Source organism: Cladophialophora psammophila (assembly GCF_000585535.1).
Source record: "Cladophialophora psammophila CBS 110553 chromosome Unknown aczJe-supercont1.12, whole genome shotgun sequence".
NCBI classification, from domain to species: Eukaryota; Fungi; Ascomycota; class Eurotiomycetes; order Chaetothyriales; family Herpotrichiellaceae; genus Cladophialophora; species Cladophialophora psammophila.
This window is the reverse complement of record NW_006912933.1, coordinates 261,370-289,255: the sequence shown is the minus strand read 5'-3', so window position 1 is coordinate 289,255 and position 27,886 is coordinate 261,370. Positions and strand designations below refer to the sequence as shown.

Below are 27,886 nucleotides of genomic sequence, written 5' to 3'. Positions count from 1 at the left end.
TATATAAGCCCAAGGACCAATCACCCTGATTGATATCCAGATCCTAGCTAGGGTCCAGCAAGAGATTCCAATACCTGCGTTTCAATATCCACCCACCCCTTTGGAGACGCGCCCCCTTTTTTGCCCCGTTCTGCCCTGCCCCCTTCGGCACCCTTCTGCGCCCTTGATTTCCTACCCGCCCTGAGCACCTTCCTCAAAGCCTGATTCTAAGAATAGGCGAGAGAAGCGAACGAACGGACGAACGGACGAACGGACGGATGAATTGAATGAATGGAGAGATAGATAGATGAGTGATGAGTGACTGGTCCTCCCCTCTCTTAGAGTTACAAATTTCCTTTCTGTCCCCTCCCAGTCGATTTGACGTGTCTTGATAGACTCACTGTCGCATTGTCGTGGCGGCGGCACCAGATCTTGGACTCGGATTAGGCGCATGCGCGGTGCTCGTGCTCCCTCTGGTCACGACCGATGTGGCCCAGTCGGACCCGTAGCTGCTCGCCGAGTAGATGCTCGCAGGATTGGTGCTATGTTCGTGCCGCCAGACTCTTTGATGTTGGTATTGCTGCAGGGGCAAATGAGTCTGGCTTGAGCCCAGACCGTGGACGTGATGCTGGGGGTGATGTTGAGGAGGGTGGTGGTATTGACGATAGCGGATGGGGCTGGGCCGGCGGAGATTCGAGCGCGACGGAGCGGTTGATGTTGAGGCTGACCTTGAACGGGCTACAGTGCTAGTGCCAGTGGTTGTGCTGCCTTGTGGCCTTGCCGTGGAAGGTGTTTTTGAGTGGCCCGGTGCACGGGCTGGTAAAGCAGGACCTGCTGGAAGCGCTGGAGGGCGGGCCGAAGGAAGTGGCGGCGGCGGTACACAGGGCATTGGCGTCGCTGCTTTTCTCAGCGATATTGATTCCACCATGGTCTTCTTTGCACGCTTTGTCGATGCGGATAGCGTAGACGATGACCGGCCAGAGGCCTCGCGCTTGGCTGGGGGTGTCCTCGCCACTACATTTGACGTGGTGAGGCTTCCAGTCTGGGCAGCAAGTAAATCCGGAGATGACTTTGACTGTGACATTGACAGCGTCAAAGCCGAACCCGTGCTCAATGCCCGAATGGTAGGATCTGCACTCAGAGGCGTGTGATGCAGAGCTGGGGACCAGGTCGGAGGCGGAGCTGTGGGAAGCGGTGGCAGATCGGGTGCAGCAGTATTTTCAGCTGCCGATATTGCTGCAGGATCTCGGCGCAGGCCTCCCCTTTCTGGATTGCTATTTGCTCGACTTCGCGAACCTCGGGGTGTTGGCAGATGGGTTGAAGGTCTCGTGCCGAACGAAGACGAGGACTGCGAAGAACATAAAGACAAATTGCGGTCATCCAAGTGCAAACATTGACCCTCGGAGACTGACCGGAGGGTCCTCGAGTATCGGCTGCTCTGAGCAAAGGTATAGGGGTGGTGCCTAGATCGCTGGTCATGGTAGTAGTATTTGTGTGGATAGATGGCCTTTTGAGAGGATAAGCTGTTGCGTCGCTGTAGCCATTGCTCGTGCTCGAGTCGGTTTGCGCGGCGGCCGGGGGCGAGGGAGGGATGGTCGTTCTTATCGATCGAGAAACCAGAACGGCTGCTGGACGCGGAAAGCGCTGGGCCGTGGGTTTCGGGAGCCTTGCGAGACAGACAGGTACAGTAACAATTCAAAAGGCTCGCTCTGCGGCGAGATGGCTGTTGTTGGTCCAAGAACGAGAGGGAGGCCATGAAGATGCTAATGGGGGTCGTAGACAGGTCAGTGAACTTCATCTGCAAGGCTCCCGTAGATGTAACGTACGCTATCAGAACCGACAAGGCGACCAGAGCACGATGGAGCCGGCAAGAGAGACCATATCTCCAGTTCTGCTCCTCTAAATCATTCCGCCATTGCTCTAACGGCGTTTTCAGACACATGGGTGCTCGGAGCGCGACGAGGAGATTGAGGCATCCCAGGATCATCCACAAAAACACCAGGACTTGGACGCAGGTAGTACAGGCCCTCTCCAACTTTGGTGATGCTGTTGAGGGTGATATAGTCTGCAAGACCCTAGTTCTCTGGCGGACGATGAGGTAACCCCGGATCCCCACGATGACAATGGTAGGCAAAGACTAGGTAAGCGTTAGGAGCTCTGATCGATAATGGTGTGGCCGGCATTGATTTGTCCTGCCCGAGACTCACAAAAGCAATTGAGAGGTCAACTCCCGAAGATGTTGTCGGGCAAACAGCTCCTTTGGCTCTCAGAAACACGGCCATGCATAGTATGCTGTAGGCAAGTGTCAGGATGACGCAGATATTGATGATCCTGTTTACCATTGCGGAGTTATTGCTCTGGCTGACCATGCTGGTGCGCTTTTGGAAAGAAGGCATAATGTTGCGCCGTCGAGTTGGGAAAGAGAATAGCCATCTTGAAGTCTCGAGAGCTCCAGAGGAGACCGTGAAAATTTCATTTTCGCCATTTGCAAGAATGCTCGCAGTGGAGGGCAGGCAAGGGCGAGAATCGAGATGAATGTGGTCGAAAGGGGGAGTCGGCGGCTGGGATGAAAGTTGGTGGCAGCGAAGGGCCGTGCACTCAAGGAAGAAGTCCTGGTGGCCCCCTTTTTTCTATTTCTTTGTCCAAAATCCTGAACTCCTCCGGCAGGAATTTGCCCTACCATTCCCTTCCTATTTCCAACAAAGCAAGAACCAAAGGGGGTATCACCGAGTGCAATCCAACCATCAATCCATTTCCAATCCGACATCATCGTCCATCAAGTCTTCTTCATCAACAGCATTATCCTCACTTTCCTCGTCAAACTCACCTTCCAATAGAGCTCTGGCGTACTTCGTGTCCACCTTGTAAAGGTCATGTATGTCCGATACAACGATTCTGATATCGCCCGAGTGTTGCAAAGCCTTCAATTGACACAATTCTCGACCAGCCAAAAACCACACCCAGATGCGGAAAGAAGCTCCTTTCGAGCAGACAGCTTTATGCAGGCAAGCTGCTTTTAGGAGGTCCCAGTCAGAGAGCAGGCGGTCCTTTTCTGCCTCGAATCGACGACCTATCTCATGATCAAGTCGCTTCGGTTTGATAGCTCGGAACTTTTCGTAAACAGTTTGAACAGCAAGACGGAAATCCTTCGAATCTCCCCAGTCCTTGAGTTCATTCAATGTCGATTCAAAGCCGGCTCGGTTAGAGGAGGACAATTTGCTCCACTGTTCCTTTACCTCGGTAATGTGGTCAAGCAGACCTTGCTCGCCTTCCAGCAAGTCGGCGAGTATCTCCAAGTCTGGAGCACCTGGCGAGGCAGCCGTTGTCCCGTAAGCACCCCCTTCAAACCGATGCCCACTGGCTCGCTTCTTCTCTTTGTGCCCTTCTACCAGTGAGCACCAGTAAAGCCAAGGACGACTTAGATCTCTGTCGTAGTTGAGGACCTTTTCGTCCTGTCCTAGCTTCACAAACTCTCGCAATACTTGCTCTTTGAGAGTCTCGGCAACGTCGAACTTGAGAAAGTCCACCACGTTCAAGTTAGTGTCTGAAGAAAATTTCCTTGGGGCAGTCTCATTTTTGTAGGCGGGTTGTGGTAAGCTGTCTAAACCACTCGCGTTTTTGCGGACTTTATACCAGACATCCTCGGGAAGGTCCCAGCCCTGCTTATTACTGTCAACCAGAAAGCCTGCAAGCGCTGCTAGTTGCACGGCACCAGGGTGCGAAAGTCTATTGCCGTGTCGTCTTTGGCCAAGGACATAAACGAGTCTTTCATGCTCCGAGGTGCACGTACCAAGCAGGTTGGGCCGAGCATTAAATGCAATACATTTGCGGAAATAGTCGTTGAAAGCTTGATCAGGAGAAAGTCTTCCATTGAATATCCCAGACACTGGTTTCGAGCGCTGAATCATGCCACAATCGATCTGATTTGGCATAAGTGGCATATTCGTATTGCGAAAGGGGGGAACAATCTTCGGATCCCAGACGCAAGTCACAACATCACCTAAAATCCTCGCAAAAAATCGTGTCAGCACATCTATATCTTGAGAAAAGAGAAGAGCAGATTATGAAGTTTGCGGAAATGTAATTGTATGTAAACCAGAAACCTACCATCGTAGTCGCCGCCAGATAATAAAGACGCCAGAGGAATAGCACCCCGCTGAGGGAACAAGATGACGTTCTTATAGTGACGGAGCTCGTGTTTATAGACAGACCTACATTTCTGCATGTCGGATGCTAGAAGTGCTGGGTTCCGAGCCACGAGAAATTCAACGTCTTCAAGCGTGTTTTCTCTGATCCCAGTAACGGGGTGCGTAACCGGGTTCGAAGAACCGAGATAGACTTCACCGGGCGCAAGCACCCCTAACGGGTCCGGCGCACAGAAAACTGATGTAGAATGTGGTATCAAAATCCGCATTTTGTCCACATAGTTTGTCATCCAATGACTGAGCAGAATATAAGCATTGTCGATAAGCACTCTGCATGTCTGCGGATGAAAACCGGATTCGAGAAGAAGTTTGATTTGTTCTTTGCGGTCGGAAGGAAATGAGCCCAGCACTTTGTTAGCCTCGAGGCGTGACGAACGGGCATGTTCTTGCATCCAGAGCCGAAGATGTCTCGGATCTTTCATTGCTTCTGTAAGAGTGTTGGAAAACGATTGCACATCCGATTGTAATGCTTCTTGAAGAACTGAGCGCGGAACACCCCCGTTTTCGAGGATATTGATAAGTTGGATGTTCAAGCGTGCTGGCTTACATTCGCTTGCAAACTTCAATACCTCAAACGTGCGTAAAGTCGCATCCGAGTCTGCATCGACACGGTCGCGAGGGTGTGGCTTTATTTTGAGCTGTGATTCTGAAACCTCGATCCAGTAGTTTCTTTCACTGACGTTGGGATATTTGTTTTGATAATCAACTAGCCAAAGGCCTTTTCCGCCTGATATGCGTCCTTGGACAGCAGAGGGTGGCTCTCCTTCGCCGCCGCATGCTGCCCAAATAGCTTCGGCGAGTGGGTAGGATATCAATGCACATCCGTCATTCATTACTTTGCGTTCTGTACCGTCGTCAGGCTCATCACCAAGTTCGTCAGGCCTCTTCAGGAACTCATGTCGTTTGAGCTCTACCGTTGGAGTTGTCCTCGAAAACCCAAGGCTCCATCTAGAGAATAGTCTGAGATCCGTCGAATTTGTGTTGGCATCGAGAGGCATATGCCATTGCATTAGATCTTGCCGCATAATATTGCGGTGTTGACCCTGGCCCTTGAGAATTGGTATGTTGATTTTCAAGAGAGGTCGTGGGATTATGTCGAATCCGCTCTCTGCAAACAGGATGATCCTTGAACGTTGCGACCGCGCCTTGTTAGCGCGTCCTTTAGCATTCTCCTTTTCGACGAAGCATATTCGCCAGTGCCGACCTGCAATAAAATGCGAATTCGTCGCGAGGAATTCAACGACCTCGTCGTACGACGGCGGATCCTTGTTTTTTGGTTGTCTTGATTTGTCGGAAGGCTTTGGTGGTGTGAAGGAGGGACCGGAGAGCGTAAGGAATCTGTCAGCACCAAATTTCCTCTCGAAGCGGCATGACTGCTCAAGGTGAATCGGATTGAGTTGAAGTTGAAGCAATCCCTGGGAGGGATCATCGTTCCAATCCAAGGTGGCGGTGAAGTGCACGACCTTGTTTGTATTGTCATCCATGTAATTTCCTTGTCGCACCACCCAATCCGGGAGCCCAGACTTCTGAGGCAGCATGCGCCGGCCTCTTGCACGGCAAAGTTCCTTAATCGTGCCCCACACGTCCTCCAAAGTGACGGATTTCTTCTTATTAATCTCTTCGAGTCTCTGATAAAGCTCAATTGGTTTCAGATCTAGAAGAGGTGCAAGTCGATGTAATTCCCAACAGTACCAGAAGGGTACATGTGGCGGGAGCAGCGCATGTACCGTAAAAGTGTTGTCTAAATCATGATCAGCTTGGTCGGACGGGCCTGAAACCTTGCTTAGTTCATTAAACGAGGTGGAGAATTGCTCGTCACTAAATATTTCGTTGTAATCTTGGGTTGGAAAAAGATCCTGGGAGTCTTCGGCATGGGAACTGATCATGGACGTATTATTTGACATTGCTCCTTCGTTCTCTTCGTCGACGCCCGAGAAGACGGAGGTCGCCGCGGTAGATACTACAGTACCAAAGCTGATCGGATCAGGGACATGGAGAGGACGGGGTGGTGGTACGTGCTGAAATTGTTGGAACTCCGACAGCGTTTGCTGTCGCTTACTTCGCTGCGGTGAAAGGTGAGCAGATGGAAACTCAAATATAGATGTTTGACTGACCCCATTGGACGAGCCCAATGTTCTCTTTGAGGACAATGTCGCAGGGTGCTTCAGCTGCGGCTCATCTGGCTCATTCTTTGGAGATTCGGGTTTCGAGAGCTTGCGGGACGGCGTAGAGAGCTCTTGCCTTCGGGGCTCTGTCTCTGTTACTGGAGATGTTGGAGCTGTGGCAAACGATGCCGTCAAGGTAGACGCTGGCTCGTTCGAAAACGCATCCGACAATCGTGCCAGCTCATAGTTCTCCTTCTTCTCCTTCAATATCTTGTACAAAAGTTGTAGAAGTTCCCGCCGTTGGGTGTCGCTAAGGCGGACTAAGCCATTCTTCCGGGTGACCAGGCTCTTGGTTACAGGCAACACAGGCAGAGTTCCCGGTTCCTGAGAGGGTTTGAAGACCCACTGAGAGTGAATGTGCCTTGCCCTCTGTTCGAAATCGGGGAGGGCGGTTTTGGTATCGTCGGTTTTAAAGCAGAGGAATCTGATCAACTTCGAGCATTGGCGAGCCAGGCGATCGGTTTCATCAGCCTGGTCGGCTTCAATACCATGGAGCCTTGGAAGCCCGAGATCCCACTGTGCATTGAGGTGGTCGATAGCCCCGTCGATGTTGTTGCTAATTTCCTTGGGCGTGGGAGGCATGGCGACCTTGACGTCAATTAGACAATCATCCAGCGAGTTGCTCTTGTGCCTCGCAAACGGCAAGAAATTGTTGATCGCACTTCAGCTCCTGAGCAGTTGCCTTTCGGACGGAGGGGCTGGCGACTCTCTGATACACAGATAAGGCGCTGATTCTGCTCGCATGAACGCCCAAGGCCGCTGAAGAGAACGGCACAGCAGGGCTTGGATGTTCGTTAGGCTCCCTCCATGAGCATTCAGGAAGTATATATCAGTGCCTGAGGCATAAGAAAGGGTTCACAATTGGGAGAAGGAGATTGGTTGTAGGGTGAAGGTGGGTGAGCAGAAACAGACGCCCGGACAAGGAGCGGCTCGACCCTGGCGCTGGTGGCATCCATTCTGGCGCCGTTGCCCCGTGCGAATTCGTCTTCGCGCATCTCGACACCGACACCGCGTCCCACGCCACTGACACGCGTAAAGTGGCTTGACTGAGTCAGCCCAACAGGGGCAGCGGGGGCTATCACAGGAGGGGGAGGGGGGGCTAGGGGGGACAGATACGAGTGAACGCAGAGGCGCACCGGGCTGATTTCACCTCCTCTTCAGGGTGGTCCCGTAGTCCTGCTTGTTAGCCTTGTTCCTCCTCCTACCTGTGTGTTTCTCGCTTTCACTATCGGCGATTCTCCACTGTGGACAGAGACATGAAAATACCGGAAAGCAAGCCACGGAAAGAGAACAGCAAAAGAAAAAGGGCAAGGGTTCAGGGCAGGGTACTGTATGAGCCTTTTATCTCTGCTCCACGGGTAAAGTTCAAGCACCATCCTAGTCAAAGCATTGGCACTTGACCCAGACCGACAACACAACATTGCCTCAGGTTCTCCGTATTGGGGACCAGACTCGTCCATCGCGCCCTACCAGCCAACCAATGCTTACAACCACACGTAGTTTGTCGAGCCACAATCCGCTTTCCTTCAGTCCACTCCGCACAAGACTCCAAGTGCGTTATGTCGCCAAACTCTGTTTCTGCAAACCGCCTATATAATGGTATGCCTCGCCACTCGTCGACCTGAGAGAGCGGGCCAGAGTCGTGGATTCGTTCCATCGTCATCAAGAGGGCATCATTTCCGCGTTCTCGCTCCCTCGTAGTCAGATTCTCACTCCTTTCGACGATGGCCACGTGGGTTGGAGGAGCCACTGCGCCGTGTTAGCCAAACACAATCGATCAAACTGCCGCGAATTACTTACAAGCTGATTCTCCTTGCCACGCCCTGCAGGTTGGTGTCATTCTCCGCTTCAGTGGCAGCTCTCTCCAGAGCGGCTCGCCTGTCCTCCGCACTGCGTTTCTCAATTTCCTCAGGCGACGGTGGGAGGCGCTCATTTTGGAGATCAACTTTACGGGCGTCCTCAAAGTTGTGGATGGCTTGCTTGATACCCTCGGCACCCAGCATCAGAGTCCCTGCCGGCAGGCGACCTCCGGACTGAGTCTTGAGTTCGGTGACGCGTTCGGATTCTTCACGTAAGACCTGGAAGACTCTGGAGAGTCGCCCGATGGCCAGAATCTTGTTCTTGATAGCGCGCCGCTTGGCTTCTGTGGATTCCGGATCGGCGCCAAATGGTGGCGTCTCTGGCTCCATGCTCGAACTCTGCGTGTCTTCCTCCAATTCTTCCTTGGAGCAGGTGTTGAGGATGGCAATGAGCATGTCTGTAATCTTTTCACCCACAAAAGGCAGAGACCAGGTAAAGACGTCCATGAAATTTGGAAGCCAGTATGGATGAGGAGTGCAGTTGAATTGTCGGATGTTCATAACATTATTCTCATACTTGAGCACTGCAGCTTTGTTGTTGTAGACGTCCAGGTAATTCGGCGCGCTGAAGATGGTCATGACACTTGGGAAGCCAGTGGTACGCGTCTTGCGATACATGCGGTATCCAGCATCTTGCGCTTCGTGTGCACGGATAATAGAGAGCAGATTGTTTTTCTCGAGGAAATTGCAGGCGGCCGGGTAGGAGAAGAAATAGGAGCAACCTCTGACATGGTTATGCACGTAGTATTCTCCAGTCTTTTCTTGACCGAATTCCTCCAAAGGATCAGCCCAGAGGATGTCACACATTAGGCCATGGGTGGGGGGCTCGCGGAAACGGTCAATCTGATAGGATTAGCACGACCGTGGCCGCCAAATCGGGGGTTTCACACGGCTTACGCTCTTGATGTCCTCCAGAGTGTGTAATTCCGGGCTTAGGCCACCGTGTATACACAGAAACTGCTTGTTCATGACGGCAGCCAAAGGCAAGGAACAGAATGATTCCATGCATGCGTCGTAGACCTTTTCCGAGTATTTGTGTTTGCATTCGAGTTTGAAGGTGAAATAGTCTGTCAGATGCCTGCACTCGTGATTTCCGCGGAGAAGCCACAAGGTATTCGGATACCAGATCTTGAGGGACCATAGGTAAAGGACGCACTAAAATAGATTGTCAGCGGAAAAGTCTTTGAACCAAATTCCAATCGAGCCGCACCTCAATGCTGAAGTATCCGCGATCGACGTAGTCGCCCAAGAAGAGATATCTGGTCTCAGCAGGGTCCCCGCCCACCTCAAACAGCTTCATAAGGTCAAAATATTGTCCATGGACGTCGCCACACACGGTGATAGGTGCATCCATTTCCAGAAGGTTTGGTTCCGCTTTTAACAGCTTGGTGCCCTCGGTGATGATCCACAAAGCTTGCTCTTCCGTCAATCGACCCTCTCGGTAAAAGTGTTGTTTCAAGAAGGACAGATTCGGCTTGGATCGATCGGCTGATGACCAGAACTGCTCGTTCGTGGGAGGTTGCATGGCGGGAGCCTGAACATCTGCCACAGAATCAGATAGGGTTCGGGAAGAGACTCTTGGACGGCCTACCCTTGCATACTCGCTCCTGAGTGCTCACTTGGGAGCCGTCCTCCATGATATGCAGCGTGAAGTCGATCTCCGGTACGGGCTTCTTGTCCACCACTGCTCTGTGTAACGGACCGTCCATCTTGATTGTGGGGTGCGCTCCTGGCGCGAAGGGTCTTTACGACGTTTGAAGTGTCTCAGCGTTGAATCTTGATAGAGGAAGCAAAGATATCGGCGAGTTCGAGGCGGAAAAGGGTCAGCACAATGGATGGTGGCAATGCTAGCGCCGGGAGGAATAATTGTCGGTGGTGCTGCTCGTTCAGGAGGAGGGGTTGGATCGGTCTTTTGGGAGACGACTCAAGGTAGATGATCAAGAAGAGTGACGGACTTCTCAGAAGCTGTCGCGAAGAAGATTAGAATGCGGTGTGTCGGCGTCCAAGAGCTGAAAAATAAAAGTGGGCAGTGGGCAGTTGAAAATCGGGGGCGGCTGAAGCTGTAAGAGTCAATCGAGAGTCGGATTGTCGACCAGTTTCAGGAGGATTGGGATTTTTGGGGTCCAGATCCAGATCCAGTTCAGGCCAGGGCTGAAAATCCCCCCAAGACCGCACCCAACCTGCGAAGAGCTAAATGCTGAGTGATGGATTCAGTCAACTCCAAGGGAAAGCTTGGACCATGGGATTGGACATGAGCAAGTTCCGAGAACTAAAAAGACATCATTTCCATGGGCAAACTTGAACGGTGGAGGAGGGCGTGGCTTGCTTCAATTCAAAGAGGGGCAAAGTGGGAGGAGGAAGCATTGGGCTTCTAGGCTACCTCGTACCCAGTATATAATATGGAGTCCGAGATGGAAGCGAGGCACGCGCCTCAGCTCCGTTCGCGGTCCTGACCGTATCACCTTCACGCCTCCAACCATTAATACCTGGTTACTTGTCATCATCAAAGTTCCTGGTACCTTGACAGCACTTGGGTATTACCAAAGACCTCATTCCCCAATCAGACTGCAGCCAGCTTGCAGCCGGACCTTGAAGCTGTTTCCATTGCCAGAGTCGTCACTCATCTCACCCTCAAGACAAGCTCCCTGCTATCCAAAGAGCTTCTCGAACAGAAGTAGAAGTTCCACACAGCCATGTTTGACACCCACAGTATGTGCCTGGCCATGGATCCCCCCCTCAAAGCAAATAGTTCGAGACTCTGACCCCTTGACCAGAGCCTCATCCGCTGCTCGCGCAGGTCCCCTTGACGGTCTCACCTTTTCTGTCCTTGCCGACCGCTGTGACTCTTCCCTACACATTTCGATCTGTGCCCACGTCTCTTCCCCCTTCCATCATCGCTGAAAATGGCCCGGGGCAGCCTAAATATGTCACGTCCTCCTCCGGCCATTCTGCTCACCCGGATGATATTATAAACTCCTGTAAAGCCCTTCAAGACCACCTCAAAAAGACTTCAGATGCTGCGGACAAGGCCATTAAAGAGTGGGAGCGAGATATCAAAGACCGAGATCTTGCGGAGAAGCGAAGGGTGGCGCCAGGTTGGCTGGACCGTGAAGAGAAGATCCTGGAGCCCACAAAGGTGCTGAAGACAGGGCAAGAGCAGAATCTGCTGGATGGACAGCCTGTAACTGTCATATCCGCACCTGCAATGTCACCCAGTCGCGAAGGTGAGGAACTAGATCGAGCTTTTGGAGGCCTCGGTCTCAAGTGAAAGGATTTGAGTGATTGTGCCACACCCTGAAGAACCCCTCGGTCCTCTGCAAATTGCCGCTGTCAGAGGGCCAGTGTCCAAGCAATGGAATTGCTAAAACTTTCGACTGTCCTGCTGGCAACCATCTAGAGCTATCCCTTGAGCCTGATGATGTTCCATCTCACCACAAGACGAGATACTCGGTTCATCTCCACGCTTTCTGCAGAACCAGCCTCTACGCCGGGCGCAATGACGAAGTTCCTAGAAGATCCGTTTGGGACATGGCAAACAACCTTCCTCTTCATTGTCCTGCTCATCGCCTTGGGCATTTGTGTGATCTTTCTGGGCACTCGCTACGCGGAGGTACTCAGATTCAACACCTACAACTACGACACACTTCCATTGACTCTCGAGGGGCGACAACCGAAGCGCTCGGCCAATCGAGGGGAAGTCACGGCATATCTGTTCGCTGAGTCACCAATAAGTCAAGCCAGCCGGTTGCAAGACGACGACCAGGTCAACCTCAGACGACGACCCGGAGCCGCAAATATTCGGCCTAACTTCGTTGCGATTGGACAAGTTCGAGAAGGGAAGATAGCGCAGAGAAGAGCGTCATTGCTTACGGGCGCTGGAACAAACACGAATGTACCCGGCCGCCTGGAATTGCAGCCCGTGCAGACCTAAGAGAGTCAGCCGATATTGTCAAAAAAGCGATGTCCATGGTACGATCCTAGGCAGATATTACAATCATGAGATCGCCTTGGTTCGAAAAGGCCATGGACAACAACGATTCTCGTTCAATCGACCTTTTGTCTCAAAATTCCGAAATGCAGCCTACCTTCACGCCACACTGAATCCTTTATCGAATAGCAAACCAAGTCTCCCATCATGTGGGAACTAGCATCACTAATTCACTAATCAAATTCAAATACGCTGTACGGAGTACACTCGCCAGTTTGTTTGGCTCTTTTTTGACCCATGACTCTTCGCGTCCCGCCCGTCAAAATTGGCTTATCTCGGTCACAATGCAGCTAAGGGCAACGCTGTTTGCTCGAGTAAATTGAACTCACTCCATGGCCAGACATTGGCACATGTGCTTGACATTGGCCTTTGCGGTTTCCTGGACCGTTCGTGATCGTGGAATGTTGGCGCTGTGTCCGGACACACTCGGCCTTGGAATGAATTTTCCATGACACTTTTCAACTTGTTCTTTTCTTATTCTCGCCAGATTCTCCCCGCCGTTTCCACCAGATAGACCACCCCATCGACATCAATTTCTGTGTCGTTTCGGTAATACTCCAGCTCCCGGTCAATTATGGGTCCATTAACTTCAGAGTCGTTACATGTGCGACAGAAAATACCCAGCCGGTTGTTGGTAATCAGCTGGAGCGACTTGCGCAAGTCTCAACACTCGGCGATAGAGGACCATCACTAGTCGTGGCAAATATACCAAGTTCCATCATGACTCCTGGTTCGCAACCTCCTGTCACTGTTTGCTCCGTAGTGCCACCAGCAATCCCCGGCCCAAACCACTTATGGAATACCAAGGACGAAAATATCACTTCATACGGAAAGGACGGCTCAGTGAGCTTGCTTTTCATCACCAGGGCCGCCAGGGCCGCCTGGCAATGTTCGAGACTGCCAATAGAACATCTCGATGGTCTCGGCGATGTTTTCAAAGCCGTTACGTCAGTGAGAGCCCGTCTGGTGTGATCATTCCTTACTGAGTCTACTACCCGTGAGCAATGTGTAATCGCCGGCTAGACGGAACATCTATGAGGACTGATCCAAAGGTTTTTGCGCTCGACGGCAAGACGGACCTGGACGAAGTGGAAGTTCCTCCCCCCAAGACGCTTGGCTTGCCGTCCCGTCCAATACTGTGACAATGCCATGACTCCGCTGGCTCGGTATTTGCTTGGCAGTCTTCAGTTGCCAAGAGTACCGCACGCCGCTGGCCTCCTCGGAATGCTCATTGTTCCTCGCGCCCAACATCTCCACGGCCACGAGAGAATTGTTCTGCGAGCGAACATTTGATGAAAACGTTCCGGAGCATGGTGCTTCATGGCGTCTCAGAATCTCTTTTCTTTGCTGTGTTTCCAAAAAGCAGGCCCTGATATCTTTGTTCCACCCAAGTTTCCATCAAACATGGCCACGGCTCCCTGGGAAAACACTGCCAAGAAGGTAGTGACCCGGACAATGATAGAGACATACCTTGGGCTTCCATCATGCTACGTATTTTGCCCCTGCAAGACCCACAGCCAAGCTTGATGCGGCGCTCCCGAGTAACATACCTGTCAAATCATTTCCCACCATTTTGGGCTCTCAGGAATATATCAATGGCGCATACCGTCCATCATTGTTGGGGCGTGATAAGTTCTGCCTTACAAAGTGCAGGTAGGTATTAGGCCTCAACAATGGAAAATCACACTTCAGGCCAGAGCAACAGACCCTTGTCTAAGCCAGCACATGCTCTCGAACGAGATGATCTTGTCCGGCAACTGGACAGTGATACCCAGAACGGCTTGACTGCGGCAGAGGCACAACAGAGATTGCAGGACTATGGCCGCAATGAATTGGATGATGGCCCAGGTGTCCAGCCATTGAAGATTCTCTTGCGTCAGATTGCCAACGCGATGATGCTGGTTTTGATCCTGGCTATGGCAGTTTCCTTCGGGATTCAGTCCTGGATTGAGGGAGGCGTTGTTACGGCAGTGGTCATTCTAAATATTGTGGTCGGCTTCTTGCAAGAATTTCAGGCTGAGAAAACGATGGACTCGCTGCGCTCACTTTCTTCACCGACCGCCAGTGTTGTCCGTGACGGTAGCAACATCACCATTCCTACAGCAGAGCTCACTATTGGTGACCTTGTCGAGCTTAAAGTGGGAGACACAGTCCCTGCCGACATTCGGTAAGTTTTAGGCAAGTCTTCGGTGATGTGAATTTACTCATAGTCGATAGACTACTCGAATCTATCAACTTCGAGACCGATGAAGCGCTCCTCACTGGAGAGTCTTTACCTGTTGCTAAGGATGAGGAAGCTGTATTCGACGAAGAGACGGGACCCGGAGATCGGCTGAATATTGCGTTCAGTTCTTCCACAGTCACAAAAGGTCGAGCCAGAGGAATAGTCTTTGCGACTGGTATGTACACAGTAAGTGACTTAACATGCAGTCGACGACAAATACCAGGACGTCTGTTTCTGAATTCCGTTGTCGCTCTTGGTCTCCGTTCGCCGTACTATGAGATGATTCTCTGATATATACTCGCAGGAAATTGGGTCGATAGCGACCGCCCTCCGTCAGAAAGACTCAAAAATTCGCCCTGTCAAGCGACGAGAGGACGGCACTGCACACCCCTTACGCTACGTCGAGTCCTGGACGCTCACATTTAGCGATACTGTTGGCCGCTTCCTCGGGGTCAACGTCGGGACGCCGCTTCAAAAGAAACTCTCTCGCCTAGCGATCTTACTTTTCGGAATTGCTGTTGTCTGTGCTATCATTGTTCTTGCCGCCAATGAATTCTCTGATCGATCCGAGGTCATCATCTATGCTGTCGCGACCGGCCTCTCCATGATTCCGGCATCGCTGATTGTTGTCCTTACTATCACAATGGCTGTGGCTACGAAGAGAATGGTCCAACGAAACGTCATCGTACGAAATTTAAAGTCATTGGAAGCCCTCGGTGCTGTCACAGATATTTGCTCGGACAAGACCGGAACCCTTACTCAGGGAAAAATGGTTGCCAAAAAGTGTTGGATCCCCGCCCGTGGCACCTACACAGTCCAAACCTCTAATGAACCTTTCAATCCCACTATTGGGGATTTGATGCACACCGAAGCCGCTCCAGCAGCAAGCAACGAGAAGCGCCTTGAAGACGGTCCTACAGCTGAGCCCTCCAAGCTGCTGGAAGACAATGACGAATTGAGGGACTTTTTACTTGTGGCTTCACTTTGCAACCTTGCACGCGTTCACCCTAACAAGGAAGGAACCTGGGTTGCCATTGGTGATCCAACAGAAATTGCGATCCAGGTTTTTGCATACCGATTTGGACTCAACAGGCAAAAGTTTCTCGACCCGAAGAATGCCAAACTGAAAGAAGTTAGTGAATACCCGTTTGATTCCGATGCGAAAAAGATGTCCACTATCTTCGAGGATCTTCAGACAGAGGAGCAAATGATTTATACCAAGGGTGCAGTCGAACGAGTCCTCGACGCTTGCACTACCATTCAATGGGATGGGCCAGACCCCGTCGTCCTATCGGACGAAATGAAGGCAGCCATTCTAGAAAATATGGAAGCACTTGCTGCTCAAGGTTTGCGTGTCCTCGCCCTTGCGAGTCGGCCGTATAATCCCCGATACGGTCGCCGTGCCAGTCGAGAAGGCCCTCCTCCTCGGGAGGACGTCGAACGTGATCTCACTTTCCACGGCTTGATCGGTCTCTATGACCCTCCGCGGCCGGAATCTGCGGGTGCGGTAAAGAGCTCCCACCGCGCAGGAGTGAAGGTCCACATGTTGACAGGAGACCATCCCGGCACGGCTCGTGCTATTGCTGCACAAGTCGGCATTCTCCCATCTGACCTGTCTTTAATCTCCCAACGAACCTCTCAAACTATGGTCATGACAGCCAAAGAATTCGATCGCCTCAGTGACAAAGAGCTAGACGAGCTTCCAGACTTGCCCTTGGTCGTGGCCCGATGTGCGCCAAACACCAAAGTACGGATGATTGAGGCCCTTCGCCGACGAGGTGCTTTTATGGCCATGGTGAGTTCAAGAATCTTCGTTCTCTCCCCCGCTTTGTGGTTATTGTCGCTGACTTCGGGCAGACTGGTGACGGGGTGAATGACTCTCCTTCACTGAAAATCGCCGATGTTGGCATCGCCATGGGACAAGGAGGTTCCGACGTGGCCAAGGATGCTTCTGACATTGTCCTAACGGATGACAACTTTGCTTCGATTCTCAATGCCGTCGAAGAAGGGCGCCGAATGTTCGATAATATCCAAAAGTTCATTCTCCACCTCTTGGCGGAGAATATCGCCCAAGCTTGCACGCTACTTATCGGCCTGGCATTTAAAGACAGTTCGGGCCTCTCCGTCTTTCCTCTAGCACCGGTCCAAATCATGTGGGTTATTATGATTACGTCTGGCCTGCCCGACATGGGCCTGGGCCTGGAGATCGCCGCGCCCGATATTCTGGAACGGCCACCAATTTCGCAGAAAGCCGGCGTCTTTACCTGGGAACTTTGCTTTGATATGCTTGCATATGGTTTGTGGATGTCTGCTCTGTGCTTATCATCCTTCCTTCTCGTGGTATACGGCTTCGGAGATGGAGATCTCGGTCTCAACTGCAACCAGTCATATTCCCAACAATGTGACACTGTCTTCCGGGCTCGAGCCACCACCTTTGTCAGCCTTACCTGGTTCGCCCTGTTCCTCGCCTGGGAAATGGTGGATATGCGTCGGAGCTTCTTCCGCATGCAGCCTGGCAGTAAGAGGTACTTCACGCAATGGTTCCACGACGTATGGCGGAATCAGTTTCTGTTCTGGGCCATCGTTGCAGGCTTCGTGACCATATTTCCGACAATATACATTCCTGTGAGTAGACTTTCCTTGGATTTTGTCCCCAAACGATGAACAGACCCTACACACCAAGAGAGAAAAAGAGGATGGCTGACAATCTTCTATAGGTCATCAACCACAAAGTCTTCAAGCATACCGGTATCTCATGGGAATGGGGTATAGTCTTTGTCGAAGCCGTGCTCTTCTTCTTGGGCTGTGAGACATGGAAATGGGCCAAGAGAGTATTCTTCCGTCGATGGCAAGCCCGACACGGCTCGGCTCCTAGCGACTTGGAGAGACCTGCATCCTCCGAGTCCGCTGCCTTCGGAGACTCGGACAGCGTAGCAGGCAGCTGCTCTCACGAGAAGGTACAAACGGAAGGGCCAAGATGCGAACGGTGAAATGAAGTTATTTTGCGAAGTTTCGCACACGTGTGCAAAATCATACGGAAAAGAATATATACAAAGAATGGATGACAGGACGAGATTCACATTTTACTGCTCACAGTAACAAAATCGCAAGCCCAGTTAGTTCTCATCGGTGAATCAATATCGAACAACTGGATCCATAAGGACCGAGGGCATTTCCAACTTTCAAAGAAACCAGGAATGAATCGGAGGCGAATACGGAGCTTGTTGTTTAGTGGATATATAGAGGGGGCGATGGAGATGGTTTAGGGTGACGAAATGGCCATACCTTGTAAGTTGTGCAACCATGAACAGCCCTAAGAGCCGCCTCGTTTGCCCCCGAGGGGCTCTTCTCTTTCCATGGGTCGACGACAGCTTCGGCTGAGACGCGGTTGATACTCCTCGGCCCAGAGCAGTTGCCCCGAGCGGGAGGATTCGGAACCAGTTGCCAGTGTTTTTTTTTTTTCTTTCTTTCAATTTTGGTTCTTCCTCGGACAACAAACTGGGGCACAGCTGGATAGACACCGACCTGCAGGCAGGACAATTGATTCTTGTGACCCGGCTGGATCCAATATGCTGAGCGTGGCACGTGGGTTTTCCCTCCCGTGGCCCGGCTGCGGACAAAAGGCACATGCGTCCAAGACAGAGACCAACTCGAGGCTCTGGCGGTTCAACTGGCGCCGAGTGCGCCTCGCATAAAAGAAGCAAAAACAACTCCACAGTCGAGAACTGTGGGGTACACGAAGGCGTCACCACTCGGAAACCCCAGAGCGTCATTGCTTCGAGGCGGGCTTCGAGGGCTTGTCTGCGGACACAGTTGGGCCAGCGAGCCGCGGCCTCCGCTGCAGCTGAGCATCTTCGGGCCCATGAGCGCCTCAAGGGTTTGCAGCACACATAATTTGGGGTGACGAGATGGACCAGCCCAATCTGCAAGTTGCCGAGCTCTGAAAAACTTTGTCTCCGTGGTGCTGTTCTGATATGCATGCGAGGCGTCGGCCGGCTTCTTGGTGCTCTCCACTTGACAGGCTCAGTCGAGAAGAGAAACAGGAAGAAATCCACTGTTCTCTCTTTTTCAAGTGCACAGAAGCCCAGGCGAGCGTTTTCTTTCTTTTGCACCCTCTCTGCTCGACTATCCCCCCCACACAGGTCGAAACGCTCAATCCATGGACGCAACGATGGCTTCAGCGGGATCCCCTCCTCCTTCAGCCTCGCCTCCGCGCCAACCAACACATCCTTCCGTCATCAACGTGGTGTACCGTCCGGGCGACTTTAGCTCCTACAGCGTGTCAACCACGTCCCTTCCGCCAGGAGCACTGATGGCCCGACTCACGAGTCCGCCGCTGACTTTTACGGACAAGAAGCGCTGGTCAAGCGTCCAGGTGTCGGAGAACAAGCACGTCGAGTTGAACTGCGACTTCCTCTACATAAACCACAGCTGCGAGCCGAGCTTGGAGTTCCACGTGGTTCCGGACTCCGAGGAGCCCGTCATCGAAATCAGAGTCGCCAGGCGCCGGGACGAGCACGGAAATCCAAAGGGTGTGTCTGTCGGCGATGTGTTGACCTTCTTCTACCCCAGCACCGAGTGGGAAATGGACCAGCCCTTCCAATGCCATTGTGGGACACGGAGCTGTAAAGGGCGCATCAGCGGGGCCAAGGATCTGACCAGCGAACAGCTGAGAGGATATTTCCTCAACGCCCATATTGAGGATCTGAGGAGCATCCCCTCCGACAGTGAAGGCAACAAGCGGCATGTGCAGACGCAGGGTGGTTGGTAAGAGGGTACATACATGTGTGTACGGAGTAATTCATGTAAAGCCCGTCAGACAGGCCGCGAATGAGTGGGAACTGCCCAACTATCGACGCCACGTTTCAAGGCACCATGTCTTGCCCCCCCCGGAACACAGTCGCCATCGAGGGTTGAAGATTAGGGTCGCCTGAGGTGGTGAGGCTCACCGCGCCCGCTATGCTTCATTGCGCTTATTGCGAGTCTCCCTTTCTTCCGCGCTGTTCCCTTCTTTGCCACGATTCATGCCTTCCCTGGTTTGCTATACCGGGCCTGGGTAGGCCCGCCTTCCAGCCGCCCCTACTGCTGGGATGCTCGTAGTTTCAAAGAACCAGTCCTCTGCCGTTTGCACTGGTTTGGCCGCTGACTACGACAGAGATTCTGGTATTTCATTAGAGATATGCTATATTTGGGGATCTGTTCAACAGCGCATTCAAGCTTTCAGGGGTAGTGACAAGTGTAAAAGCCACGGATATATGGAAATCGGCCTCTTGTTTCCTTTCTTGACTGCCTTATAAGGCATTAGAATGTGGAAGCCCGCCACGAGGCCAGATGGTATCACATTAGCAAGGAAAACGACGTAAATATTTCTCCCCGTGAGAGAGCCCGACGGAATGCCAATCGGAGTAACTGTGCTTTGATCATTCATGTGATAATATCACGTTCGATGAAGGGTCGAACGTGCACGTATTAATTATAGTATTAACTTAGTTTCTCTTCTTCTGAGGTCGCACATCCATCGCAAGCAAAGAGCTTCAACAGGGCGTCATATTTCAAGTGTCAATCCAAGATTATTAAATCAGATCCATGAAGCCTAGGTAGGTACTGTGACGGTATATGGTGATATTATGGTGGTGAATGGTATTGAACACACGGCGATATGTAGCTCAGCCGAGGCTGTTGCGAGGCGTACATGTCCTTGCCGACATCGCATCGATCATTCAGGTATCAGCGCCATGTTCGGTGGGTGGTCAAACACGCGACATATTCCTTCCAGAATTAACCGGCAAGAAGGAGGCAAACTCAATGTAAGCAAAGAGCTCCAATTGCGAGTGATACCTCAAGGATCGATTTCTAATCTTTTCGTGTGTTAAGATCCCGCGGTAGAAGGTCAAACCAGCTTCAGTTCTGTGCGTTTTCTCTCGCATCTGCGAACATGTCGCCGGGGTTGGTCGTTCCTCGGCGAAGTGTAGTTACAGCGAGGGCACTTGCTTGACACTGCAGCCTCGGAACTTCTTTCCTCAGTGCTCTCGTGTACCGTCTTCCTGTGACGTTGTAGATTTCGACGGCCTTTCTGGCCATTCCCGCAGATATTGCAGAAAAGGATTGGCTGCTCTCGATGTTCCTTGATGTGTGACCTTTCATATGTTAACGGAAGCTCTACGGAGCTATGTCGACGAAACCATACCTATACAGGGAACCCCGGGCCCCGAATGTCGTTGAACAGTGCGGATACGGGCATTGCACAAGAGGTAAACGGTTGACAGAGGGAAGCTGCTGCTCTTGATCCTGTGCAATCGTTGACATCAGACTGGAAGACTGCTGCGGCATATCCATATGCATCTCTTGTGATAGCTCACGTAAGGTCTCTTCCCTCTCTTCTTTGGTGAACTTCAGCCACGGGTCTTCATTTTGTCTGAGAAACGTATCCCAAGTGTTATAGCTCACGGGCGCTGTCCCGGGGAGAACATCCAAGTCAGGTGGAGGCGACGACAGCGGGTGGCTGCCGGTGGAAGAAGTCGGAGAAAGTTCCGAGTTGGCAGTATCGTCGTATTTCCCAAACGCATAGTGGAAATTGAAAGCACCGAAGGAGTCTTCCTCCAAGCTAAGCAAGTAGCCAACCGAGTTGGGAAAGTACACGGTGCCACAAAAGGGTGTTTTAGCGAAGCCACGGTCCGCACTTGAATTCTCTTGGCCAGTCCTTTGCAATGGCGCAAAGGTTGAATCGCAAAGCAAGTTCAGAGTTTCAAATGCGGCCGTCGAGATAGGTAATATATTTGCGTCCAGAGTCAAGAGCCCGGAGTTTTCAGGTTGTGTTGGTCCAACGATCCAGCCGCTGGGGAGGTAATTGCCATCATCTCGTAATACATCCCGAGCTGAATCACAGCTCAAAAACTTAAAGTCATCACATTGGTCGTGTCGTGTCGGCTCAATGAGCCTGTCGCAGGCCAGAGATTGGTCATCACATCTTGGGCGAAGTGGATAGCAGTCGCAACAGTGCCAGTCGTGACGCTGGTTGGTCTGAATGGCAAGGACGCGAAGACGTAGTCGTGTCTTCGCGCGACGGTACCACTTTCTAGAGATGTTAAACAGAGCTATAGGCGCAGAATCAGCGGCAGGTTTCCATCGTTAGAGAAAGAGTAGCTTTACCCGAGGCGGCTCTGGATACACGGATCAAGTCGCGGAGAAAATCGAGGCCAGCAGTTCGAGATGATGCGATAGGCAGCACAAACCAAGATGCTTGATGGCTCGATAGATAAAGCCAAACCCTAGAGGGTAGGTTTCCCGATCACGTGTGCTGTTTGCGCGTATGTCTTGGCACTGCAAAATTCTCTCCTTCAAAAAGCTCTTCTGCCACTGGATCGACTTCTCTTCCGCATTCAATCAGTCAAGTTGTCAGCGCCCTTCGTCCATCAAGGCTGCTCCTTAGCCTTCCCACCGAAGTGGTCTAGGGTTGGCCATGGAGGCTCTGGAGGATAGAAATCCGGATGGGGACTCGGGAGATATTTAATGCTCTCACAACAATCAGGCTGTCGCACTTGCGAAGACTGATTTCGTGGCCCCTCAAATGCAAGGCGTCACATCAGCACATGCAGAGATGGGATTGACTGGTCTCTTCCTCCCGCATCATTCTCCAATATTTTGGGGCCATTGGTTTTGTCCAACCGTTAATTGCGAAACAGCAGTCAGCCGCTCTTTTTGCAGATACGAACTCGGATTGCAGTGGCAATTTAGTTGGGGACATCACCTGCATCCAATCACCCATATGGCATAAAGAGCCCGAGAGAGCCTCTACGTTCCATTCCCATGCTTGGCTGGGCGGTCTGTACCACCATTCTGAACACCAGTGGAAGCATCCTTTCTGACACTATTGGCTGTTTACCATTGACCAGGGTTTCCAATGTGTTTCGTAAAATGATGGAGGCTATGAGGAACGGTGGTACGAATTGATCTGGTGATCACGATAAGAATGTTCTTTGAGGTTGAGGTGTGCCTGCTCGCCTGAGTGCAAAAGATGGTACTCGCTGTTGGGAACTCGCACATCTGCAGGTAAGGCTTTCCCGAACAACAACGTCCGCACGGCCAGAGCCGTCTAGGCGAAAGTGAAGAACGTGTGATGAAAAATCGTGATTAGCCTGAAGGGTGGCTCAAGGCTGAAGATTTGGCCAGCATGGTGACATGGTCGCGACGAAAAGCCCCTGGAATCCAGCCTTGCTCAGCCTCGCTCAGCCTCGCTCAGCCTTGCAGGAACCACCAAGCCACATAATACATAGACGCTCTGGTGTGAGTGCGCGTGCAAAGCCTCCGAGAACGTCTGCACTGCTCCGGAAAGGAGGATAAAAAAAATATCGAGAATTGAATTTCATCGACAAGAGGTTATATTGACATACACCCCACATTCATCGTTTTGGCAACCTCAACGTCCAATAAAATTTCTACACTGCGGGCAACCTGCGCCAAAGGAAAATGGCGTATCAATAACCCGTGAGTCGGTAAACTATGCCAAGCCCAGTGCCCATGGAACGAATCGGTAGCTGTCTTGGATGGATTTGAGGCAAGTGTCTGAAGTGGGTGTATCAGGGCCATGCTGGAGATGCAGGAGATGCTGGAGCGTGCCTAGGTAATTAATTTCCCGTACTTCCTCTTAGCTCTCCTTGGCTAGCGGAGATTTCTGGGAGATGCAAGTATATAAACTTATAAGATGCAGAATAGCCTTCGGCATGCTCGACAGCAAGACTAGTTATATTCACTACCTTGTTACCGGCACTTTGATCTTCCCTTTTCTCCGCAACGGCTGTTTAGGATCGCTGTGAAATACCAGACATGGCAGCCAAGTACATAATCAAGAACGCAACAGTCGTCTCCATGGATGAAAACATTGGAAACGTCTCTAATTGCGACGTATTGATAGAAAATGGAATCATCAAGGCGGTCGCCCCAGGTTTGCCACATTCTTCAGACCATATCATCATAGATGGGACCGACGCCATCATCTCGCCGGGTTTCATCGACACTCACAGACATACCTGGCAAACCCAACTCAGAACCCTCTGTACCGACTTCGTCTTGGCCGATTATCTCCTGACCCTGAGACATATCTACGGCTCGTGCTACTCGCCCCATGACGCTTATATTGGGAACTATTGCGGAGCTCTCGAGTCAATCGACAACGAAATCACTTATTTGGTTGACCACTCCCACATCATGAACACGCCCGAGCATGCAGATGCGGCGGTCAAAGGCCTCAAAGATGCCAGAATCCGAGGAACCTTCTGCTATGGCTTTTATCCAAACCCAGCTTGGGAGGGTTCTAACACGGACAAAACGAGAGAAGAGACGACGCCTGAGTGGAGATTGGAGGATGCTAAACGCGTTCGACAAATGCACTTCCCATCAAACGGACCTCAAGAGCTCTTACGCTTTGGTGTCGCGCCGGCAGAGGCTGAAGTAGTCCCGTTCGACCAACTGGTGCACGAGATCGAAGTGGCAAGATCTCTAGGCGCCGCGGTAATTACCGCCCATGTCGCTCTTGGGAAATACGACTCGGGCCATTTCACAACCCGCCAGCTCGACCGGAGAGGCCTGCTCGGCCCAGATCTGCTATGGAGTCATGCCAATTCCTTGCAGGATGACGAGTTGCAGGCCGTGCAAAGGAATGGCATGGGACTGTCCACGACGCCAGATATCGAGATGCAGATGGGAGGCGGCCATCCCATTGCATTCAAAGCGCGGGAATTTGGATGTTCAGCTGCTCTTGGGGTGGACATCTGCTCGAACTGTCCCGCCGACATGTTCCAGCAAATGCGCCTCTTGCTTCAGGCCCAAAGATGCGTTGACCAGGAGAAAGTCTCCGGGCCTCCTCTACGAATGACACGGAAATGTGCGGAGGTCCTGGAAATGGCTACCATGGGCGGCGCCAGAGCGGTCGGGCTGGAGAAGTATATCGGCAGCATTACTCCGGGCAAGAGGGCAGATGTGTTGATCGTCAGATGCGACTCGACCAGACTGGTTCCAGTCCTCGATCCCGTAGGGGCGCTGGTGCTTTACGCCAATGGCTCCGATATCGACACGGTCTTCGTCAACGGAGAAATCGTCAAGTCTCAAGGTAAATTGACGAATGTAGACTGGCCCAAGGTCCGAGCAGAGCTACGGGCGTCCGTGGCATCCATCTTGGACCTATCAAACAAGGCTCCAGTGCAAGATCTGGACGCCGCCCGCGATGCTATGGTGCTCGCCTTTGCCGCGAAATAGCTTCCAGGGGAAGAAGCAAGCACAGATACTCTGGTTGTAGTAGGGTAATCCGAAAAGTATATTTGAGAAAATATCGGTAGTACCCAGTATATATGCAGATTGCACCATCAAAGGACAATGTACAAGTCGTACTGGTTGGAATGACTAGTCTTCCAACACATCGCTACTGCTAAGTCTCTCTTCTTCTTCTTCTTCTTCTTCTTCTTCTTCTTCTTCTTCTTCTTCTTCTTCTTCTTCTTCTTCTTCTTCTTCTTCTTCTTTTTCTTCTTCTTCTTCTTCACGTCGCCAGCAATGAGCGCCTATCACGCTTTGACGGGCCGAAGCAAAAAGGAGCTGGCCTGGCTACGTGCACGACTTAGGTTAGCAGCCGCGACAGCACCCCCCCGGGCTGAAAGATGCCAGGAACCCGGCCAGTTAAGGGCCCTGTGCGCGCCCCTGGCTTCGTTAATTGAACGTCCCTCGGGCCAAGGGAGATTTTAACCCCTCCTCTTGACTTTGAGCTTGTGTTAACTCCGTGATTACATACCTAGCTCCTCCAGAAAATAGACCATATGACCTAGTGCCTGTCCCAAGAGTTAAAGACCCCTTACACAATATGCATGTGGGTAAGGCACAGCCAACTAACCAATCCTAGAATTTGCCGAATCGTGAAACCCCACTTGGCCTTGGAAATTAGCTGTATACTTATGGGCAATTCACGATATCAATGAATGTGGGGCTCTCCTGGTTCTCGAAATTCTGGTCCTCCGGTTATTGTATTTTCTTCCACTTCTGCCCAATACGATTCCTCTTCATTTTTTTCTTTTTCCGCACAGGGTAATGAGATTAACAATACTTATAGTAGCTAGGTATAACGTACCACACTGGATATTTTTGCAACGCATCACCTCGTCGGGAGCATTTTGCGGGGGATTGGTCGGCGCACACCCCATCGTCGCTGGTCATCTTCTCATGCACCGTAAACCAGGAGAAGTGGTGTCGATGAAAACATGACTCGCTGATACGTTCGCAGCGTCCGGGACTATCGAAGTGGGCGTCAAAGATTTGTTTGAATCACAATATCAGTCCACCATGGTCGAGTCTCTTCAAATAGGTCATCAATTTGGTCCAAAGCCCCCTGGGGGCCCTCTCTTTCCTCTTCCATCATCAATATCATCATTGGCTTTGGGGACGGCGGTACGTTCTTTCCCTCAGAGTTTGCTTCGATCGACATCGGTGGACCGCGGCCGGATACTTTCGTCTCAACACCCCCTGCTGAGGTTTTTGCTGAAACTTCGAGTTTTCAAAGAAGATGACAAGACCCAAAACTTTGACGTATTCCTCTATAGAAGGCTAAGCTATTTCAACACGATAAGAACACTGACAATAGATACCTTACCGGTTAAGAGACCGGTCATAGTTGTTGCCTGTGCCATGACTATCACGGCGGCCATTATTGAAAAGTCGGTATCAAGGCGGTGAGGACGTTAACTTGGCTAGCGCATAACGGCTTGTCTGCACCCGACTTTGCCGTATTGCAAGAGAAAGTGTTACTGGGCAGCCCACTTAGCGCTTTAGTCTTCCTAATCGCTTTTCCCACTCTTAGGCACCTCATCGGCACGTCCATCTTGTAAAGCCTTGTGCCTCAGGAACAGTCGTGCTATGGAACCAATGCCTAGCAATGCCTGCGCCACGAACCGGTATCAACAGCATTGCAACAGGCAACATTCTGTTGCCTGCCGTAAATATTCTACATCAGATAGCAATATAGATCCTCAGAACGGAGGCATTCCCTAGAGTGCCCCTCAGAGCCAATTCCACCTGTTGAATCCCATTCCTACAGAATGCACCACCAAAGTAGGTATCAATGAGGGTTTATATCAACTGCACGTTGAATCGCTGCGTTCTGGATCTCTACTCGACGTTCACATCTGTTTGCATAGAAATTCAATTGTCTATAGCTTTGCCTGTTTTTTATCCACAAGACTCTCTCCCGTAGCTTCCTCCAGCTCCTTCACTGCATTCTCGATCTTTCCCGGCCGAACTTTGATCGTCTTAAATCCAAGTTGCGTCGCAGTCTTCAAATTCTCTCCGATGTCGTCCAAAAACAAGATCTCTTCCGGACTCACACCCTTTCCGCTCCTTTCCTTATCAATTGCGTCTATTTGCTGTACTGCAATCTCGAAAATTTTCGGCTCTGGCTTTCTCAGACCGACAGTCGCAGACAAGATGACAGCATCGAATTGTGACATCAGATCCGCCAGCGCAGGTGTGAGATCGTTGTACGGGTGACTTTTAGGAAAGGTGACATTATTGGACAGCGCCGCCAGAACGAATTTTTGAGACGCCCTCAGCCTCTGCAGCGCCGAAAACATTTGCTCATCTCGATTGCGTACAATTCCCATCATATACCAGAACAGAGTCTGGGCGTCAATGCTCGGGACGGGTGGGACAGACCCTGATCCACGATTCAACTTCGTATGGAATTCTTCCCATAGCAAAGGATCCTCAAGGTCGTTCTTGAACCATGCAAACCAGGCAGCATCTAGCGGTGCCTCTCCCCGCTCAATGGTCTGCCAAGGGCCCGATGGCGACTTTGCCCCGATTGCGTAATTGATCCAGCCAACAGGTATGCGCTGAGACTGTTCAAAGTCGAGAATCGCTTTGAGAGGAGATGCGACACAAACACCCCCAATGTCAAAGAGAAGGGCTTTGGGTCGAGATGCAGGTGACATTGTGGGAAGATATAAGACTGGTTGGGTTTAAAATTGAATTGTTGTTGAAGTTTCCAGTTTCAAGAATGAGGACTAGACGCATTGTTAAAGGTCGACGGGAACAAATCCAGAAACCGGGCCTCGGTATCTCCCAGATGTTCTCCCGGACAGCAACTTGAGGAGATGATCTCAGCGGTTTGAAGGCACGTTCATGATGTATTGGTGTGGAATGGTGGGTATACTCGGTATAGACCGCCAACTCTGGCTAGGTCAACTTTCCCCGCGCTACAGCCAGTGTGTTGACTAAACAACGGTCCCCGCAGCCTTTTCTTCCTTCTGCAAAGATGTCTATTTCTGTTCTTTATCCGAGGACCAGGCCGAGCCGCATGAGCCAAAAGGTATCGATGTCTTGGCTACTCGCACCTGCTGCTCTGCTTGGAAGAACTCTTTGGGGTGGAGCTGATGAACACGAGGCGGGTGTTGAATTCCATCCGCGAGCTACAACGTTCTTTTGTCGCAATT

The 27,886-nt window shown here is 51.5% G+C and overlaps 8 protein-coding genes across 8 annotated transcripts; 5 read left to right on the top strand and 3 right to left on the bottom strand.

Moving 5' to 3' along the window:
• Window positions 1-2,723: 2,723 nt before the first annotated feature.
• A1O5_07776 (uncharacterized protein) lies at window positions 2,724-6,931 on the bottom strand (the record flags this gene model as incomplete). The annotated part of the gene is made up of 2 exons (XM_007748364.1): window positions 2,724-3,979; window positions 4,087-6,931. 2 exons carry the CDS (start codon window positions 6,929-6,931, stop codon window positions 2,724-2,726), a joined length of 4,101 nt encoding a protein of 1,366 aa, XP_007746554.1.
• A 1,214-nt stretch (window positions 6,932-8,145) lies between these two features.
• On the bottom strand, window positions 8,146-9,917 carry A1O5_07775 (serine/threonine-protein phosphatase 2B catalytic subunit; the record flags this gene model as incomplete). The annotated part of the gene is made up of 4 exons (XM_007748363.1): window positions 8,146-9,051; window positions 9,106-9,363; window positions 9,419-9,750; window positions 9,800-9,917. 4 exons carry the CDS (start codon window positions 9,915-9,917, stop codon window positions 8,146-8,148), a joined length of 1,614 nt encoding a protein of 537 aa, XP_007746553.1.
• A 984-nt stretch (window positions 9,918-10,901) lies between these two features.
• Window positions 10,902-11,476, top strand: A1O5_07774 (uncharacterized protein; the record flags this gene model as incomplete). The annotated part of the gene is made up of 2 exons (XM_007748362.1): window positions 10,902-10,917; window positions 10,983-11,476. The coding sequence occupies 2 exons, from the start codon at window positions 10,902-10,904 to the stop codon at window positions 11,474-11,476; spliced, it is 510 nt and encodes a 169-aa protein (XP_007746552.1).
• Window positions 11,477-11,626: 150 nt separating this feature from the next.
• On the top strand, window positions 11,627-12,139 carry A1O5_07773 (uncharacterized protein; the record flags this gene model as incomplete). The annotated part of the gene is made up of 1 exon (XM_007748361.1): window positions 11,627-12,139. The coding sequence occupies one exon, from the start codon at window positions 11,627-11,629 to the stop codon at window positions 12,137-12,139; it is 513 nt and encodes a 170-aa protein (XP_007746551.1).
• A 1,730-nt stretch (window positions 12,140-13,869) lies between these two features.
• On the top strand, window positions 13,870-17,410 carry A1O5_07772 (potassium/sodium efflux P-type ATPase, fungal-type; the record flags this gene model as incomplete). Its single annotated transcript, XM_007748360.1, has 5 exons — window positions 13,870-14,363; window positions 14,414-14,606; window positions 14,725-16,215; window positions 16,278-17,045; window positions 17,138-17,410. 5 exons carry the CDS (start codon window positions 13,870-13,872, stop codon window positions 17,408-17,410), a joined length of 3,219 nt encoding a protein of 1,072 aa, XP_007746550.1.
• Window positions 17,411-18,591: 1,181 nt separating this feature from the next.
• Window positions 18,592-19,191, top strand: A1O5_07771 (uncharacterized protein; the record flags this gene model as incomplete). The annotated part of the gene is made up of 1 exon (XM_007748359.1): window positions 18,592-19,191. One exon carries the CDS (start codon window positions 18,592-18,594, stop codon window positions 19,189-19,191), a length of 600 nt encoding a protein of 199 aa, XP_007746549.1.
• Window positions 19,192-23,243: 4,052 nt separating this feature from the next.
• Window positions 23,244-24,671, top strand: A1O5_07770 (uncharacterized protein; the record flags this gene model as incomplete). The annotated part of the gene is made up of 1 exon (XM_007748358.1): window positions 23,244-24,671. One exon carries the CDS (start codon window positions 23,244-23,246, stop codon window positions 24,669-24,671), a length of 1,428 nt encoding a protein of 475 aa, XP_007746548.1.
• A 1,934-nt stretch (window positions 24,672-26,605) lies between these two features.
• On the bottom strand, window positions 26,606-27,385 carry A1O5_07769 (uncharacterized protein; the record flags this gene model as incomplete). The annotated part of the gene is made up of 1 exon (XM_007748357.1): window positions 26,606-27,385. One exon carries the CDS (start codon window positions 27,383-27,385, stop codon window positions 26,606-26,608), a length of 780 nt encoding a protein of 259 aa, XP_007746547.1.
• Between the last annotated feature and the right edge of the window lie 501 nt (window positions 27,386-27,886).